This window comes from Notolepis coatsorum, assembly GCF_963971535.1.
Source record: "Notolepis coatsorum genome assembly, chromosome: 6".
Lineage (NCBI taxonomy): Eukaryota > Metazoa > Chordata > Actinopteri > Aulopiformes > Paralepididae > Notolepis > Notolepis coatsorum.
The window spans coordinates 68,448,163-68,468,162 of NC_140170.1; the positions used below are offsets into that span (position 1 = coordinate 68,448,163).

Here is a 20,000-nt window from a genome sequence, read left to right on the forward strand (position 1 = left end):
AGAGAGAGAGAGAAAGAGAGAGATGGAGAAGAGAGACAGAGAGGGGGATAGAGAGAGACAGAAAGAGAGGGGAGAGAGAGAGGGGGGGAGAGTGGGGGGAGAGAGATTGTGAGGGGAGAGAGAGAGAGGGAGATGGGGAGAAAGAGAGAAAGAGAGCGACAGACAGAGAGAGAGAGACAGACCGGGAGAGAGAAAGAGAGCGACAGACAGACAGACAGACAGACAGACAGACAGACAGACAGAGAGAGAGAGAGAGAGAGAGAGAGAGAGAGAGAGCCTTCTCTGACTCACTTGGAGAAGGCCTGTTTGTTGGGGTCGTCCCCTGCCTCCACACAGAGGTGCAGGGCGGTGGAGAAGTGTCCGCAGGCCACTGCTATTTCTGGAGAGACACATGGAACACAGAACATACTGTACTAACATACACACACTCACAACTACACATGTCCACAAATACAGACACACACTCACAACTACACTTGTCCACAACCTGTGGTACTAATACAGACACACAGTCACAAAGGAACACCGGAGACCAGAACACCACATACGCTAAGCACTGTCCCGCTGAAGGGACACTTCAACAACAAACAAAGCCGATATATTATGTACTTAATCTCACACATATTCCGAAACTATAAACACTTTTGCACACTTTAATTTAGTTTGACAGTTATTGAGAGTCAAAGAGGCACTTCACCAAAAAAATTATTTTGCACATAATCTCACACAGATACAAAAGCTCTAAACCATTTGCACATATTAATTTAGTTTGACAGTTATTGAGAGTAAATTTGTTTGGATATGGCCACCAGTAAGACAAGGTATTGGTATTTTCTCATCTACTGTACATCAGTTCATTGAGCAAGGCTTGACATCCCAGGTGGCTATATTCAAACGCATTCAAACTCAACGGTTTGGAGTTTCTGTGTGAGATTATGAGCAAACTACATCAGCATTGTTTTTTGGTGAAGTGCCCCTTTAATGAGTTTTGAATTTGTCCTCCGGTGATGTCATCAGAGGACAATGAATCCTTGTGTTGTGTTAGCGATAGGGGATTCTTGATAACAGTCCGACTAAATGAATGTATGCAAAACTGTGTTCACACACAATTACCCCTTTAAGGTCTGAGGAACGCGTCTTACTTTGCTCTGTCTGCACGACATCCAGGAATCTCTAGAAGAAGAAGAAGAAGAAGAAGAGAAGTATAGTGAACAGAATGAGAAGATGGTAAATGGACTGCATTAATATAACAGCTTTTATCCAAAGCGCTTTACAACTTATGCCTCACATTCATTCATTAAGTGTCTTGCTTAGGGACACTTTGACACGCTGCCGGGAGGAGCGGGAATCGAACCTGGAACCTTCTGATTACCAGACGACCGCTCTACCTCCTGGTTCATTGCACACAACATCCACATGCACACACTCACTTTAAACATTCACTTTAAACAACACTTTAAACATGACACTGTATTTTATCTATACATTTGCACTACCTCTTCTACCTCATGTTTGCATTTAGCAAATAGTGTTTGGTCTTTTACTGTATGAAGCACAATCCCAGGAGGCTCATACAGAACCAAGCATTTCACTACACACATTCACATACTTTCACCCCCCCCCCTAATCCTCCCCCGTTTATTTCTTTTGTACATAGGCTGTGCATGTGTTTGTTGTTTGTTTGTTATTTACTTATGTGTATGATTTTTATTTTATTTTTTTACTTTTTTTTATAGCATTTTCAGCTTTTTCTGGCCACGCAGGACCGATAAGAGGGAGAGAGGGAGAACGGGAGGAGAGGTAGGGAAGACATGCGGCAAATGGTCGCCGGGACTGGGAGACGAACCCGGGACGACCGCTTCGCGACTCAGCGCGCTATGTGGTGTGCTACTGGAGCGCCTTTGTGTGATTCTTAACTGTGTTTTTATTTTGTTATTGGTATATATATATATATATATATATATATATATATATATATATATATATATATATATATATATATATATGTGTATATATGTAATCCTGTTGGGGCCTCTTGGACCAGATAAATGTTCTTAATGTTTTATCTGGCTAGATAAAGGTTAAAAAATTTTTAACTATAATGTACCTTATATGTGACAAATAAAACAAAGCGTCGCCCCATGAGAGAGAGGAAGACGAATGTGAGCGCTTGTTAAGAGAGAGACAGAGGGAGAGAGAGACAGAGGAAGGGAGAGACAGAGAGAGACAGAGGGAGGGAGAGACAGAGGGATAGAGAGAGACAGATGGAGAGAGAGACAGAGGGAGGGAGAGACAGAGGGAGGGAGAGAGGGAGAGAGAGACAGATGGAAAGAGAGAGAGACAGAGGGAGGGAGAGAGAGGGAGAGAGAGAGACAGATGGAGAGAGAGAGAGAGACAGATGGAGGGAGAGACAGAGAGAGAGACAGAGGAAGAGAGAGACAGATGGAGAGAGAGAGAGAGACAGAGGGAGGGAGAGACAGAGAGAGAGACAGAGGAAGAGAGAGACAGAGGGAAAGAGAGAGAGAGACAGAGGGATGGAGAGAGACAGAGGGAGGGAGAGAGAGACAGAGGAGGGAGAGAGAGCCAGAGGAGGGAGAGAGAGAGACAGAGGAGGGAGAGAGAGACAGAGACAGAGACAGAGGGAGAGAGAGACAGAGACAGAGACAGAGACAGAGACAGAGACAGAGACAGAGACAGAGACAGAGACAGAGACAGAGAGAGAGAGAGAGAGAGAGAGAGAGAGAGAGAGAGAGAGAGAGCGAGAGAGAGACAGGCTCTTACCTCGGCTGTTGTCTTGGTAGAAACGGTTAGATTTAGGTTCTGGTCTCGTTCGGTCTGAAAGAAGTCATCCACATCCTGCAGACACAGACATTATACATAGATGACAGGTACTCGTGTAGATCTATGGAGGCAGCTGCGGGGCCAAATGGAACATAAGCAGATCTCAATAGCTGCAACCACATACAAGTTCAAGTTTCTTTAATATTTGTCATACAGAAGTACAGAATACTTTTATACAAAATGCTTCTTACTGTTACGCTCCAGAGACTGTGCAAGACAAGATAAGTATGAAATAAAATAACATAGTAAAATTTGAAGTAAAAAATGAGGTCACAGTGTTCAGTTTAGACATATGTACAATGTTCGATGCAGAATAGACGTAGTTACCATACAATATACAATACTGTGCAGTGTACTAATATACAATACTATATTGTTGTGAAGGGCCAGATTAAACCGAATATATATATTTATTTATATATATATATTTAATTGTATTTGTATATTCTCTAATATTCCCTGATATCCCTTGTATATTCCTTGTACAATATGCATTGAATATCCATTCTAGCCTACTGAACATCCCATAATAGTCTCCATTCTACTATTGGTCGAGACCTTGGTGCCAGGCTGCCATACCCCTCAGACCCAGTTCAAACGTACCGCTCCACATGTACGAACAAGTCCTAGTTCCGCGTAGGAATCTGGCTACCGCACCACTAATGGGACTATTTGTTCATAGTGCGTATATATACTGCGCTACTAAAGTAGGACTTTCTTTTCAGTCCAGTTTCTTACCCTCCAATAGAGTCACAGACGTAAAGCCTCCCCGCGACGCCACGTGTGGGAGTAAGGCCAAGTTCGCCTACCATCGGTATTGAGACATCGTGTATATTAATATTTGAATAGTCATATTTGGCACTATATCGTCGAGTTGGACGTAGTCTATTAAGCTAATAATAGTCTGTTAATATATAGTGCTTCGTGCGGTGAGAATACTACCGTAGTCAGTACCCCATCGTTTCGGGCAGAAAACTGGCTGTTTATCCAGGATGATCGACCCCATGTGAGATTGCACCCGAGGAGCCCCAGAGCCGACGAGCGAGTGGACCTGTATACCGGATTATTCTACCGACGACAGCCCGCCTTCCCAGGCACGGATTATGCTTTGTATACTTTGATTATTCCATGGATAAAGACCCCCGACACTGCCGTGTGTTGGAACCCCCCCCCCCTGGAGAGGACGCAAGGTGAGGAGACGCTCTGCAAGACGAGGTCGCTTCACGTCTCTCCCCCGTGGACCGGAGAGAGCCGGCCCACAAAGAGTCCACCTGCTTTCATCTGTGGTCCAAGGATCGCCGGCGCATTGAACGGCACTACAGTGGGTTCACCTGGGATACCCTTGGCCGGACGAGGCAGCCGGATTCTACCCCCCCCCCCCCTCCTACTCCTGTCGGCTTACAAGCGACCGGATTAACCCCCCCTTAGTGTATCTAGTATATAATCCTTAAAGTATCATTGCTGTTATTCCTTAACTATTCCAGGTCGTATATTTACCACCTGCGCCATCAGAGATTGGACATTCTCTATTGATATACCGACGAATACTCTTTGCCATAAAAGTGCATACTATTTCAATTCATAAATGTAATTAAGTGATTAAGTGCTTGCTCTACACACCATTGCTGTGTAGTAATAAACGCATACTTCGACTTCGTACATTTGTGTTGGATCCGTTTCATCTACGTGAGAGTGTTTATGATAATATATTTATGCCGTGTACTGGGTGGCCGAATATTAAGTACAAAGGTAGTGGTAGTAAGTATCATATCTAGTAATACAGTCAGGGAATTGTACCCCTCAGTTACAATTGGTCCTTCGAGCCGGAGGGTAATCAGTGTAATATTAATATAGTGTTATTAATATTGAAATGGCCTATGATGAACACTCCACGAAACGATCCTCCTAACCAACGCCCGCAGCGCGAACGACGGCTCCCTCAGTACCTAGAGGCTTACGCTGTCAGTCAACAACCTAGTCTTCTACTAACAGTAAACGCGGTAAAACTAGAAAGTAAAAGTATGTCTAACCCCAACGCCCAGACTACCCCGACCATAGAGGCCCCTACGGGCTCTAATGTAACTGACCAAGTTCACAGTGGGGACCAGTGGGAACCAGACATGACTTCACACCCCGCCAGTACTGAAGAAGTAGTCCCCGATGAGTCCCGGGAGGAATACAACGCTACCGAGAGAGAACTCGGCACGGAAGAAGACGGGGGGAGCACCGTGGAGATAGAGCTCCAAGGCTCCGCAAGGAGTACCCCGAGGGAAGGCTCCCCTATACAACCGCCTTCTCCCAGCGAGGCAGAGAGGACCCTACAGCAGGCCTTCCTCATCAGCCTGAACGCCGCTGCTGAACGCGACCGACTGCAGATCCAGCAGCGAAGCGAACACGAGCAGATACGTCTAGAAATAAGACGCATTCAGATGGAAGAGAATGTGGCCCGAGAACGAGCCGGTGCTCAACGGGACGCAGCGCGCGACAGACAGCAGTCGCAACTAATAGAACAGCTGATCAGACGGACAACACCCTCTCCCTCCGCCAGAGGCTCCAGGAACTCGTCTAGACACACCTCCAGGGCGGCATCCCCTAGCCGAGTAAACAACCCTGAACTTGACCAACAGACGAGGTCTATAACCCCCACAGACCACCTCCCCCCACCGGTCCAAGCGAGACCTAGCAACCGGGAAGGAGCAGCATATCCTGTGGAGAGGCTAAACCAGAGACTACAAGCACTGGATGACCTAACTGAAGACGAAGAGGAAGAGGAGGAGAACCACGCCCGAAGACAGCACAGTACTCTACCGGACCAGGAGGTCCGGTACAGCCCAGGCTATACTCCCGCGGAGCTGCGCTACAGACCCCCGACTCTATACACGGGTGAGCACGACGCACGACCCGCACCGAGGAACAGCACCTGGACAAGCGGGCCATGGTACACTGCCGGTACCAGCCCATACCAAGGAGCGGGAGGAGACTCGCCTAGGAGGCCTCTCCCCCAACGCTCGCCGATGTATCCACAGTCAGCGTCATACATTGGCACGCCTATGGTACCCGACTTCACCCAAGAGAACCGGGCCCAGTATACAGAACTCCGCATGTGTCTGGAGACCATGTTGGTGGATGTATTGGATGAACGCCACAAATACGCCATCCTACTGAAGCACTTAAAGGTGCCCCGCGCACATAATATAGCGCTCGCCTACGCGACTTCCACCACCCCATACACAGCAGCGCTGGTAGCATTGGACCAGAGGTATGGGCGCATATGGGATTACGTGATCCAGGAGATCCGACACATCGACCGCTTACCCCCAGCAATAGACAATCGAGCACTGGACGACCTGTCCATCAGAGTGCAGTCCCTGGTAGGGATGTTGGGAGCGCAAAGAGAGAAGGGGAGGCATGAACTTTACGCCAACTCAAATGTGGAAAGGATTCTGGAGAAGCTGCCGCCCGCTCGTCAGGAGCGCTTTAGGCGGCAGAGGGACCACAGAGACCCGAATGGCCCCGAACCGAACCTCCTCGATCTAGCAGACTTCCTGGCGAGAGAAGTCAGCAGCCTACGGCTAGATACATTCGGACGGAGCACCCCTGGCTCCAGAGAAGGAACCAGACGACTAAATGATGGAAGAAGATCGGTGACTGTGATGCACCAATCGGAGTCAGTACCGAGCAGCAGGAGCCACAGTACCCCCTCCAGAACGGAGAAGTGGAAGATAGTGTGCCCCTACTGTGAGAAAGAACACTGGCTAGCGCAATGTGACTCCTTCCCCAAGCTGAACGCGGAGGAAGCAGGTCAATGGATAAAGTCCAACAAGCGCTGTTTTCGCTGTGCGCGCTCACACATGGCAGCCGAATGCCGCTTAAAGAAAAGGTGCACCAAGTGCGATGGAGCCCATCTGGACATACTTCACGACAGTAACAGACGGCGCCCTTCACCCGCACCATCCAGCCGCAAAGCGAGCGTCATGTACATCGATCCCGCCAGCAGCAGTGGAGCCCGAGTACTCCTAAAAGTAGTGCGTGTGACACTAAGCTACCAGAATAAAGTCCTGGACACTTACGCCGTCCTCGATGACGGGTCAGAGAAGACCCTGCTGCTCGCCTCCGCTGCGGCCCAGCTAGGGCTGCGGGGAAGCGAAACCCAAATGGCAATTCGGACAATAAGACGAGATTTGAAGACGATAAAGGGCGAGAATGTCTCATTCTCTATCGCAGCAAGCGGCCAGCCTGAGCGACGGTACCAGATTGCAGACGCTTTCACCAGCCAAGAAATAGGACTGTCGCGGTACACATACCCCGTCGCCAAGCTGATGGAGAAATATGCACATCTGCGCAAGTTACCGATCCCGCTCATAGACAATGCTATGCCGACCCTGTTGATAGGCTCCGACCATGCAGACCTCATTGTCCCGATAGACCGGGTTCATACCGGACCCCGAGGCTGTCCTGCAGCAGTCGAGACCCGTTTGGGATGGACTCTCCAAGGCCCGCTCGCCAAATCTCTCAACCGAAGTACAGCCACTAGATGTCTCCACTCCCGAGTCACAGAGGGAGAAACCGCACTCCTGCAACACGTAGAGCGGCTATGGACCTTGGAACAAATGCCCTTTAAGAACGGAAAGAAAGACATTCGCTCTAAAGATGACATTTACGCCATTCACCTCCTCGAGACAGGGACCAAGAGAGTCCCGGTCAACGGCGTGTTGAGATACGCCACGCCACTCCTGCGGCGAGAAGGAATGCCTACTTTCCACGCCAAGACAGACGCCACAGAACGGTACCTGCTGAACACGGAGCGGCGCTTAGCCAAGAACCCCGCCCAAGAGAGTGTATACCGCGCTGAGATTGAGAAGCTCATCACAGCGGGACACGTCACAAAGATGGACATTAAAGAGGCTGACCAGACCACTGAATCGTGGTACGTGCCCCACCACAAGGTCCATCACAACGGTAAAGACCGCATAGTATTTAACTGCAGCTACCAGATCGGATCCCAAAATCTAAATAAAGAGTTACTGCCCGGTCCCACACTCGGCCCCTCCCTACTCGGCGTTCTACTCCGCTTCCGCCAGGAAAAGGTGGCCATCAGCGGGGACATTAAAGGAATGTTCCTGCAGGTGAGATTAGTAGAGGCGGACAAGCCCCTGTTACGGTTCCTATGGAGAGAGAAGCCAGGAGATGAGCACCCAGCCATCTACCAATGGGAAGTCCTCCCCTTCGGAACGACGTGCAGCCCCTGCTGTGCTACATTTGCACTACAGAAACATGTAGCAGAGGACCCAGCAGCGGACGAAGAGGTCCGACACAGCGTAAAGAACAGCTTCTACGTAGACAACTGTCTACAAAGCCTTTCAACCCAAGAAGAAGCCGAGGCTCTCCTGATTAAACTCTGCGCCTCATTGATCAAAGGCGGCTTTGATCTCAGGCAGTGGGCCAGCAGCGATCCGCAAGTACTGCGCAGCCTCTCCTCCGAGGACAAGGCAGCCAGCAGCGAGACCTGGATGGCTACAATCCCGGGAGAAGCCCAGGAGATGACCCTGGGATTGGTGTGGCGATTCAAAACAGATTCGCTTCACTACAGACACAAGCCCCTGACTACGGAGCAGGGAAGGCCGGCGGCGGCGCCGACCACCAGACGGAGTGTGTACACAACACTCGCCCGACAATATGACCCGCTAGGATGTATTCTACCGTACACCACCAGGGCAAAAATGATTGTACGAACATTGTGGGACAAGGACCAGGGCTGGGACGACCCCATTCCCGCACACCTTGCATCCACCTGGAGAGAGTGGGAGATGGAGCTCCACTCACTCCCAGGCGTTAATATGCGCCGAAGCTACTTCCCACCCACGGTGAGGCCAGAGACATGTAAAATGGACTTACACGTCTTCAGTGACGCCTCAGAGGTCGCATACGGATCAGTAGCCTACTTGCGGGCCCAAGACCAGGGGGGAGAGATCTACACAGCATTTGTCCTCGCCCGCTCGAGAATAGCCCCACGCAAGCAACAATCTATCCCACGTCTAGAGCTCTGCGCAGCCCTAGCCGGAGCGCACCTAGCCACGCTCATCCAACGTGAGCTCACCATACCGGTGTCTAGAACAATCCTGTGGTCAGATTCCACGACGGTACTCGCCTGGATCAAATCGGACTCATGCAAGTACAAAGTCTTCGTGGGAGTCAGAGTCACCGAGATTCAAGACTTAACCGAAGAGTTAACCGGAGAAACAGAGTGGCGCTACGTTGATACAAAACAGAACCCAGCTGACGTCATCACCCGGGGGATGCCCCTGGATGACCTCACCCGTCGCAATGTCTACAGTGACGGCCCAGCATTCCTAAAGCTCCCGGAAGGAGAGTGGCCCACGCCTATCCCGAGGGAAGCCAGTCAGGAGGAGGCTGAGAATAAGAAGCCTGTGTTCTGTGGATTGAGCACAGTTATCTCCGCAGACCCCAACACACTCCTGATGGGGCGGCTAGATCCCGCGTTACCCCAGACAATGTACCGGCCTGAAGAAGCGAACGGCCGACGAATGTGGAGGTACAGCCAAGTATTAGCCGACAAGTTTTGGAACAGTTTCCTACTGCACTACCTACCGTCTCTACAGACCCGCCAGAAGTGGGTAAAGGAGAGAGACAATTTGACAGAAGGAACAGTCGTCATGATTATTGATCAATCACTGCCCAGAGCTATGTGGCCGGCCGGCCGCGTAAGCAAAGTGATCACCGGTGCCGACGGCAAGGTCCGAGCAGCTGAAGTGCTCGTCCAGGGTCGCACTTACACCCGTCCCGTGGCGAGGCTCATCGAACTGCCTCGACTCCCAGACACAATCGATGATGACCATGACCCTACAACCCTATGACTTTGTGAAGTTGACTGACCCCTACAGCAAACCCTTATGTGTAAATAGACAACGCGATTAATCTGTCTCTGTTTAACTGATTAGGTCTGGGACCTATTCAGGGGGTGGCTGTTGTGAAGGGCCAGATTAAACCGAATATATATATTTATTTATATATATATATTTAATTGTATTTGTATATTCTCTAATATTCCCTGATATCCCTTGTATATTCCTTGTACAATATGCATTGAATATCCATTCTAGCCTACTGAACATCCCATAATAGTCTCCATTCTACTATTGGTCGAGACCTTGGTGCCAGGCTGCCATACCCCTCAGACCCAGTTCAAACGTACCGCTCCACATGTACGAACAAGTCCTAGTTCCGCGTAGGAATCTGGCTACCGCACCACTAATGGGACTATTTGTTCATAGTGCGTATATATACTGCGCTACTAAAGTAGGACTTTCTTTTCAGTCCAGTTTCTTACCCTCCAATAGAGTCACAGACGTAAAGCCTCCCCGCGACGCCACGTGTGGGAGTAAGGCCAAGTTCGCCTACCATCGGTATTGAGACATCGTGTATATTAATATTTGAATAGTCATATTTGGCACTATATCGTCGAGTTGGACGTAGTCTATTAAGCTAATAATAGTCTGTTAATATATAGTGCTTCGTGCGGTGAGAATACTACCGTAGTCAGTACCCCATCGTTTCGGGCAGAAAACTGGCTGTTTATCCAGGATGATCGACCCCATGTGAGATTGCACCCGAGGAGCCCCAGAGCCGACGAGCGAGTGGACCTGTATACCGGATTATTCTACCGACGACAGCCCGCCTTCCCAGGCACGGATTATGCTTTGTATACTTTGATTATTCCATGGATAAAGACCCCCGACACTGCCGTGTGTTGGAACCCCCCCCCCCTGGAGAGGACGCAAGGTGAGGAGACGCTCTGCAAGACGAGGTCGCTTCACGTCTCTCCCCCGTGGACCGGAGAGAGCCGGCCCACAAAGAGTCCACCTGCTTTCATCTGTGGTCCAAGGATCGCCGGCGCATTGAACGGCACTACAGTGGGTTCACCTGGGATACCCTTGGCCGGACGAGGCAGCCGGATTCTACCCCCCCCCCCCCTCCTACTCCTGTCGGCTTACAAGCGACCGGATTAACCCCCCCTTAGTGTATCTAGTATATAATCCTTAAAGTATCATTGCTGTTATTCCTTAACTATTCCAGGTCGTATATTTACCACCTGCGCCATCAGAGATTGGACATTCTCTATTGATATACCGACGAATACTCTTTGCCATAAAAGTGCATACTATTTCAATTCATAAATGTAATTAAGTGATTAAGTGCTTGCTCTACACACCATTGCTGTGTAGTAATAAACGCATACTTCGACTTCGTACATTTGTGTTGGATCCGTTTCATCTACGTGAGAGTGTTTATGATAATATATTTATGCCGTGTACTGGGTGGCCGAATATTAAGTACAAAGGTAGTGGTAGTAAGTATCATATCTAGTAATACAGTCAGGGAATTGTACCCCTCAGTTACAATTGGTCCTTCGAGCCGGAGGGTAATCAGTGTAATATTAATATAGTGTTATTAATATTGAAATGGCCTATGATGAACACTCCACGAAACGATCCTCCTAACCAACGCCCGCAGCGCGAACGACGGCTCCCTCAGTACCTAGAGGCTTACGCTGTCAGTCAACAACCTAGTCTTCTACTAACAGTAAACGCGGTAAAACTAGAAAGTAAAAGTATGTCTAACCCCAACGCCCAGACTACCCCGACCATAGAGGCCCCTACGGGCTCTAATGTAACTGACCAAGTTCACAGTGGGGACCAGTGGGAACCAGACATGACTTCACACCCCGCCAGTACTGAAGAAGTAGTCCCCGATGAGTCCCGGGAGGAATACAACGCTACCGAGAGAGAACTCGGCACGGAAGAAGACGGGGGGAGCACCGTGGAGATAGAGCTCCAAGGCTCCGCAAGGAGTACCCCGAGGGAAGGCTCCCCTATACAACCGCCTTCTCCCAGCGAGGCAGAGAGGACCCTACAGCAGGCCTTCCTCATCAGCCTGAACGCCGCTGCTGAACGCGACCGACTGCAGATCCAGCAGCGAAGCGAACACGAGCAGATACGTCTAGAAATAAGACGCATTCAGATGGAAGAGAATGTGGCCCGAGAACGAGCCGGTGCTCAACGGGACGCAGCGCGCGACAGACAGCAGTCGCAACTAATAGAACAGCTGATCAGACGGACAACACCCTCTCCCTCCGCCAGAGGCTCCAGGAACTCGTCTAGACACACCTCCAGGGCGGCATCCCCTAGCCGAGTAAACAACCCTGAACTTGACCAACAGACGAGGTCTATAACCCCCACAGACCACCTCCCCCCACCGGTCCAAGCGAGACCTAGCAACCGGGAAGGAGCAGCATATCCTGTGGAGAGGCTAAACCAGAGACTACAAGCACTGGATGACCTAACTGAAGACGAAGAGGAAGAGGAGGAGAACCACGCCCGAAGACAGCACAGTACTCTACCGGACCAGGAGGTCCGGTACAGCCCAGGCTATACTCCCGCGGAGCTGCGCTACAGACCCCCGACTCTATACACGGGTGAGCACGACGCACGACCCGCACCGAGGAACAGCACCTGGACAAGCGGGCCATGGTACACTGCCGGTACCAGCCCATACCAAGGAGCGGGAGGAGACTCGCCTAGGAGGCCTCTCCCCCAACGCTCGCCGATGTATCCACAGTCAGCGTCATACATTGGCACGCCTATGGTACCCGACTTCACCCAAGAGAACCGGGCCCAGTATACAGAACTCCGCATGTGTCTGGAGACCATGTTGGTGGATGTATTGGATGAACGCCACAAATACGCCATCCTACTGAAGCACTTAAAGGTGCCCCGCGCACATAATATAGCGCTCGCCTACGCGACTTCCACCACCCCATACACAGCAGCGCTGGTAGCATTGGACCAGAGGTATGGGCGCATATGGGATTACGTGATCCAGGAGATCCGACACATCGACCGCTTACCCCCAGCAATAGACAATCGAGCACTGGACGACCTGTCCATCAGAGTGCAGTCCCTGGTAGGGATGTTGGGAGCGCAAAGAGAGAAGGGGAGGCATGAACTTTACGCCAACTCAAATGTGGAAAGGATTCTGGAGAAGCTGCCGCCCGCTCGTCAGGAGCGCTTTAGGCGGCAGAGGGACCACAGAGACCCGAATGGCCCCGAACCGAACCTCCTCGATCTAGCAGACTTCCTGGCGAGAGAAGTCAGCAGCCTACGGCTAGATACATTCGGACGGAGCACCCCTGGCTCCAGAGAAGGAACCAGACGACTAAATGATGGAAGAAGATCGGTGACTGTGATGCACCAATCGGAGTCAGTACCGAGCAGCAGGAGCCACAGTACCCCCTCCAGAACGGAGAAGTGGAAGATAGTGTGCCCCTACTGTGAGAAAGAACACTGGCTAGCGCAATGTGACTCCTTCCCCAAGCTGAACGCGGAGGAAGCAGGTCAATGGATAAAGTCCAACAAGCGCTGTTTTCGCTGTGCGCGCTCACACATGGCAGCCGAATGCCGCTTAAAGAAAAGGTGCACCAAGTGCGATGGAGCCCATCTGGACATACTTCACGACAGTAACAGACGGCGCCCTTCACCCGCACCATCCAGCCGCAAAGCGAGCGTCATGTACATCGATCCCGCCAGCAGCAGTGGAGCCCGAGTACTCCTAAAAGTAGTGCGTGTGACACTAAGCTACCAGAATAAAGTCCTGGACACTTACGCCGTCCTCGATGACGGGTCAGAGAAGACCCTGCTGCTCGCCTCCGCTGCGGCCCAGCTAGGGCTGCGGGGAAGCGAAACCCAAATGGCAATTCGGACAATAAGACGAGATTTGAAGACGATAAAGGGCGAGAATGTCTCATTCTCTATCGCAGCAAGCGGCCAGCCTGAGCGACGGTACCAGATTGCAGACGCTTTCACCAGCCAAGAAATAGGACTGTCGCGGTACACATACCCCGTCGCCAAGCTGATGGAGAAATATGCACATCTGCGCAAGTTACCGATCCCGCTCATAGACAATGCTATGCCGACCCTGTTGATAGGCTCCGACCATGCAGACCTCATTGTCCCGATAGACCGGGTTCATACCGGACCCCGAGGCTGTCCTGCAGCAGTCGAGACCCGTTTGGGATGGACTCTCCAAGGCCCGCTCGCCAAATCTCTCAACCGAAGTACAGCCACTAGATGTCTCCACTCCCGAGTCACAGAGGGAGAAACCGCACTCCTGCAACACGTAGAGCGGCTATGGACCTTGGAACAAATGCCCTTTAAGAACGGAAAGAAAGACATTCGCTCTAAAGATGACATTTACGCCATTCACCTCCTCGAGACAGGGACCAAGAGAGTCCCGGTCAACGGCGTGTTGAGATACGCCACGCCACTCCTGCGGCGAGAAGGAATGCCTACTTTCCACGCCAAGACAGACGCCACAGAACGGTACCTGCTGAACACGGAGCGGCGCTTAGCCAAGAACCCCGCCCAAGAGAGTGTATACCGCGCTGAGATTGAGAAGCTCATCACAGCGGGACACGTCACAAAGATGGACATTAAAGAGGCTGACCAGACCACTGAATCGTGGTACGTGCCCCACCACAAGGTCCATCACAACGGTAAAGACCGCATAGTATTTAACTGCAGCTACCAGATCGGATCCCAAAATCTAAATAAAGAGTTACTGCCCGGTCCCACACTCGGCCCCTCCCTACTCGGCGTTCTACTCCGCTTCCGCCAGGAAAAGGTGGCCATCAGCGGGGACATTAAAGGAATGTTCCTGCAGGTGAGATTAGTAGAGGCGGACAAGCCCCTGTTACGGTTCCTATGGAGAGAGAAGCCAGGAGATGAGCACCCAGCCATCTACCAATGGGAAGTCCTCCCCTTCGGAACGACGTGCAGCCCCTGCTGTGCTACATTTGCACTACAGAAACATGTAGCAGAGGACCCAGCAGCGGACGAAGAGGTCCGACACAGCGTAAAGAACAGCTTCTACGTAGACAACTGTCTACAAAGCCTTTCAACCCAAGAAGAAGCCGAGGCTCTCCTGATTAAACTCTGCGCCTCATTGATCAAAGGCGGCTTTGATCTCAGGCAGTGGGCCAGCAGCGATCCGCAAGTACTGCGCAGCCTCTCCTCCGAGGACAAGGCAGCCAGCAGCGAGACCTGGATGGCTACAATCCCGGGAGAAGCCCAGGAGATGACCCTGGGATTGGTGTGGCGATTCAAAACAGATTCGCTTCACTACAGACACAAGCCCCTGACTACGGAGCAGGGAAGGCCGGCGGCGGCGCCGACCACCAGACGGAGTGTGTACACAACACTCGCCCGACAATATGACCCGCTAGGATGTATTCTACCGTACACCACCAGGGCAAAAATGATTGTACGAACATTGTGGGACAAGGACCAGGGCTGGGACGACCCCATTCCCGCACACCTTGCATCCACCTGGAGAGAGTGGGAGATGGAGCTCCACTCACTCCCAGGCGTTAATATGCGCCGAAGCTACTTCCCACCCACGGTGAGGCCAGAGACATGTAAAATGGACTTACACGTCTTCAGTGACGCCTCAGAGGTCGCATACGGATCAGTAGCCTACTTGCGGGCCCAAGACCAGGGGGGAGAGATCTACACAGCATTTGTCCTCGCCCGCTCGAGAATAGCCCCACGCAAGCAACAATCTATCCCACGTCTAGAGCTCTGCGCAGCCCTAGCCGGAGCGCACCTAGCCACGCTCATCCAACGTGAGCTCACCATACCGGTGTCTAGAACAATCCTGTGGTCAGATTCCACGACGGTACTCGCCTGGATCAAATCGGACTCATGCAAGTACAAAGTCTTCGTGGGAGTCAGAGTCACCGAGATTCAAGACTTAACCGAAGAGTTAACCGGAGAAACAGAGTGGCGCTACGTTGATACAAAACAGAACCCAGCTGACGTCATCACCCGGGGGATGCCCCTGGATGACCTCACCCGTCGCAATGTCTACAGTGACGGCCCAGCATTCCTAAAGCTCCCGGAAGGAGAGTGGCCCACGCCTATCCCGAGGGAAGCCAGTCAGGAGGAGGCTGAGAATAAGAAGCCTGTGTTCTGTGGATTGAGCACAGTTATCTCCGCAGACCCCAACACACTCCTGATGGGGCGGCTAGATCCCGCGTTACCCCAGACAATGTACCGGCCTGAAGAAGCGAACGGCCGACGAATGTGGAGGTACAGCCAAGTATTAGCCGACAAGTTTTGGAACAGTTTCCTACTGCACTACCTACCGTCTCTACAGACCCGCCAGAAGTGGGTAAAGGAGAGAGACAATTTGACAGAAGGAACAGTCGTCATGATTATTGATCAATCACTGCCCAGAGCTATGTGGCCGGCCGGCCGCGTAAGCAAAGTGATCACCGGTGCCGACGGCAAGGTCCGAGCAGCTGAAGTGCTCGTCCAGGGTCGCACTTACACCCGTCCCGTGGCGAGGCTCATCGAACTGCCTCGACTCCCAGACACAATCGATGATGACCATGACCCTACAACCCTATGACTTTGTGAAGTTGACTGACCCCTACAGCAAACCCTTATGTGTAAATAGACAACGCGATTAATCTGTCTCTGTTTAACTGATTAGGTCTGGGACCTATTCAGGGGGTGGCTGTTGTGAAGGGCCAGATTAAACCGAATATATATATTTATTTATATATATATATTTAATTGTATTTGTATATTCTCTAATATTCCCTGATATCCCTTGTATATTCCTTGTACAATATGCATTGAATATCCATTCTAGCCTACTGAACATCCCATAATAGTCTCCATTCTACTATTGGTCGAGACCTTGGTGCCAGGCTGCCATACCCCTCAGACCCAGTTCAAACGTACCGCTCCACATGTACGAACAAGTCCTAGTTCCGCGTAGGAATCTGGCTACCGCACCACTAATGGGACTATTTGTTCATAGTGCGTATATATACTGCGCTACTAAAGTAGGACTTTCTTTTCAGTCCAGTTTCTTACCCTCCAATAGAGTCACAGACGTAAAGCCTCCCCGCGACGCCACGTGTGGGAGTAAGGCCAAGTTCGCCTACCATCGGTATTGAGACATCGTGTATATTAATATTTGAATAGTCATATTTGGCACTATATCGTCGAGTTGGACGTAGTCTATTAAGCTAATAATAGTCTGTTAATATATAGTGCTTCGTGCGGTGAGAATACTACCGTAGTCAGTACCCCATCGTTTCGGGCAGAAAACTGGCTGTTTATCCAGGATGATCGACCCCATGTGAGATTGCACCCGAGGAGCCCCAGAGCCGACGAGCGAGTGGACCTGTATACCGGATTATTCTACCGACGACAGCCCGCCTTCCCAGGCACGGATTATGCTTTGTATACTTTGATTATTCCATGGATAAAGACCCCCGACACTGCCGTGTGTTGGAACCCCCCCCCCCTGGAGAGGACGCAAGGTGAGGAGACGCTCTGCAAGACGAGGTCGCTTCACGTCTCTCCCCCGTGGACCGGAGAGAGCCGGCCCACAAAGAGTCCACCTGCTTTCATCTGTGGTCCAAGGATCGCCGGCGCATTGAACGGCACTACAGTGGGTTCACCTGGGATACCCTTGGCCGGACGAGGCAGCCGGATTCTACCCCCCCCCCCCCCCCTCCTACTCCTGTCGGCTTACAAGCGACCGGATTAACCCCCCCTTAGTGTATCTAGTATATAATCCTTAAAGTATCATTGCTGTTATTCCTTAACTATTCCAGGTCGTATATTTACCACCTGCGCCATCAGAGATTGGACATTCTCTATTGATATACCGACGAATACTCTTTGCCATAAAAGTGCATACTATTTCAATTCATAAATGTAATTAAGTGATTAAGTGCTTGCTCTACACACCATTGCTGTGTAGTAATAAACGCATACTTCGACTTCGTACATTTGTGTTGGATCCGTTTCATCTACGTGAGAGTGTTTATGATAATATATTTATGCCGTGTACTGGGTGGCCGAATATTAAGTACAAAGGTAGTGGTAGTAAGTATCATATCTAGTAATACAGTCAGGGAATTGTACCCCTCAGTTACATATATAGTGCAAGGCAGAAATGGGACGAGGTGCAATTTAGGTACAATCTCGCATGAACAAACACACAAACACTCTAAAGGAACACGCCAAGGAACATGGTGTGTTCCTTTAAACACCTTTTAACACTACACCATATTTGATCTATTTATTACTCAAATATGTGCACTACATCTCCACCTTGTTTTTGCATTTTTGCATTGTTTGCATTTTGTACTTTAGTTTGTATATTGTAAATGTTATATAGTGTTTGGTCTTTATTCTTTTTACTCTCATACAGAACCAAGCATTTCACTGTAATGTACAAGTGAAACTAGAAATATGCTAAATATTGAGATATCCAGAATAACTTTTTCCAATATTTACATATATCACAGTATTTACTCTACACCTAAATCATGTTAAACACTCTACACCTAAATCAGGTTAAACACTCTACACCTAGGGGGATAGGGATATCTTATTAAAAGATTGTATAATTGGCTGATATGAACATAGATAATGTATGTAAAAGCGAAATAGTATATTATGCTGTATTGTATTATGAATTAATTATGAGTAGGTATTATTGTATTGTATTATGAATTCATAAGGCGTATATATTGTTCAAGTTCAAGTTCAAGTTCTTTAATAGTTGTCATACAGAAGTACAGAATACTTTCATACAAAATGCTTCTTACTGTTACGCTCCAGAGACTGTGCTAGACAAGATAGTATCAAATAACATAATAACATAATATAGCATGAATTTAGAAGAAGAAAATGAGGTCACAGTGTTCGGTATAGACATATGTACAATGTTCTGAGTTACCATATAATATACAATACACAATACTATGCAGTGTACTAATGTACAGTACTATCTAGTGCAAAGCAGAAATGGGATGAGGTACAATTTTAGGTACAATTTACAGTAAGGTGTACGAGTTGTAGTGCAATCCTTCATCCATAAATATAAAGTGTGGGGAGTGGGTGCTACAGTGTGTTTGTTTAAAGTGGGTGTGTGCTATAAAGTGTGTGGAGTGGGTGCTACAGTGTGTTTGTTTAAAGTGAGTGTGTGCTATGTGCGTTTGGTGGTTGTTGTTGTGTAGTGTTCATTCATTGTTCGTTTAGCAGCCTGATGGCCTGGGGATAGAAGCTACTTCTGAGTCTTTCTGTGCTCGCCTTGAGACTCCGGTATCGCTTGCCTGACCGCAGCAGTTCAAAGAGGCAGTTGTTCGGGTGACTGGAGTCTTTAATGATTCTCTTAGCCTTGCCCTTGCAACGCTTGTAGTAAATGTTCTGGAGGGTGGGGAGCCCCCCTCCAATTGTGCGTTCGGCTGAACGTGTCACTCTTTGTAGTCTGCTTCGGTCTTGTGCAGTGCTATTCCCAAACCAGGAGGTGATGTTGCCGGTCAAGATGCTCTCTATTGTACATGAGTAGAAGTTCTTAAGGATCTTCTGGCTGACTTGGAACTTCCTTAGGCGCCTGAGGAAGTAGAGGCGTTGTCGTGCCTTCTTCACCACACTGTTAATGTGTGTGGTCCATGTCAAGTCCTCGGATATGTAGGCTCCGAGGTACTTGAAGCTGTTGACTCTCTCAACCGGTGCCCCGTCGATGCTGAGGGGGCTGTAGTCCTTGACCCCCGACCTCCTGAAGTCCACAATCATCTCCTTTGTTTTGCTGACGTTCAGGGAGAGGCTGTTTTCCTGGCACCATCCCGCCAGGACCTTGACCTCTTCCAGGTAGGCCCTCTCGTCGTTGGCAGAGATCAGGCCCACCACCACTGTGTCGTCAGCAAATTTGACGATTGTATTGCTACTCCGCTGAGCCACACAGTCGTGTGTGTACAGGGAGTAGAGGAGGGGACTCAGAACACAGCCCTGGGGGGCCCCTATGTTGAGGGTGATGGATGAGGAGGTGCAGTTGCCTGCTCTCACCTCCTGGGGTCTGCCAGTCAGGAAGTCCAAGACCCACTGGCAGAGGTCATAGCCCAAGCCCAGGTCCCTGAGCTTGGCTATGAGTATGGAGGGGACTATGGTATTGAATGCCGAGCTGTAGTCGATGAATAGCATTCTCACATAGTTCCCCTGCCTCTTGTCCAGGTGTGATGCTGCTGTGTGCAGCACATGGGATATTGTTGTATTGTA

The 20,000-nt window shown here is 50.1% G+C and overlaps 1 protein-coding gene across 1 annotated transcript in view; it reads right to left on the reverse strand.

Moving 5' to 3' along the window:
• The window catches only part of LOC311231245 (sorting nexin-5), a 38,534-nt gene that overhangs the window by 10,364 nt on the left and 8,170 nt on the right, over nt 1-20,000 (reverse strand). Inside the window, exons 7-9 of the mRNA XM_084317795.1 lie at nt 2,782-2,856; nt 1,143-1,173; nt 292-379 (exon numbers count right to left, since the gene is read on the reverse strand). Of these exons, the coding sequence (XP_084173921.1) occupies nt 292-379; nt 1,143-1,173; nt 2,782-2,856 (194 nt within the window). The remainder of the gene's footprint in view (nt 1-291; nt 380-1,142; nt 1,174-2,781; nt 2,857-20,000) is intronic.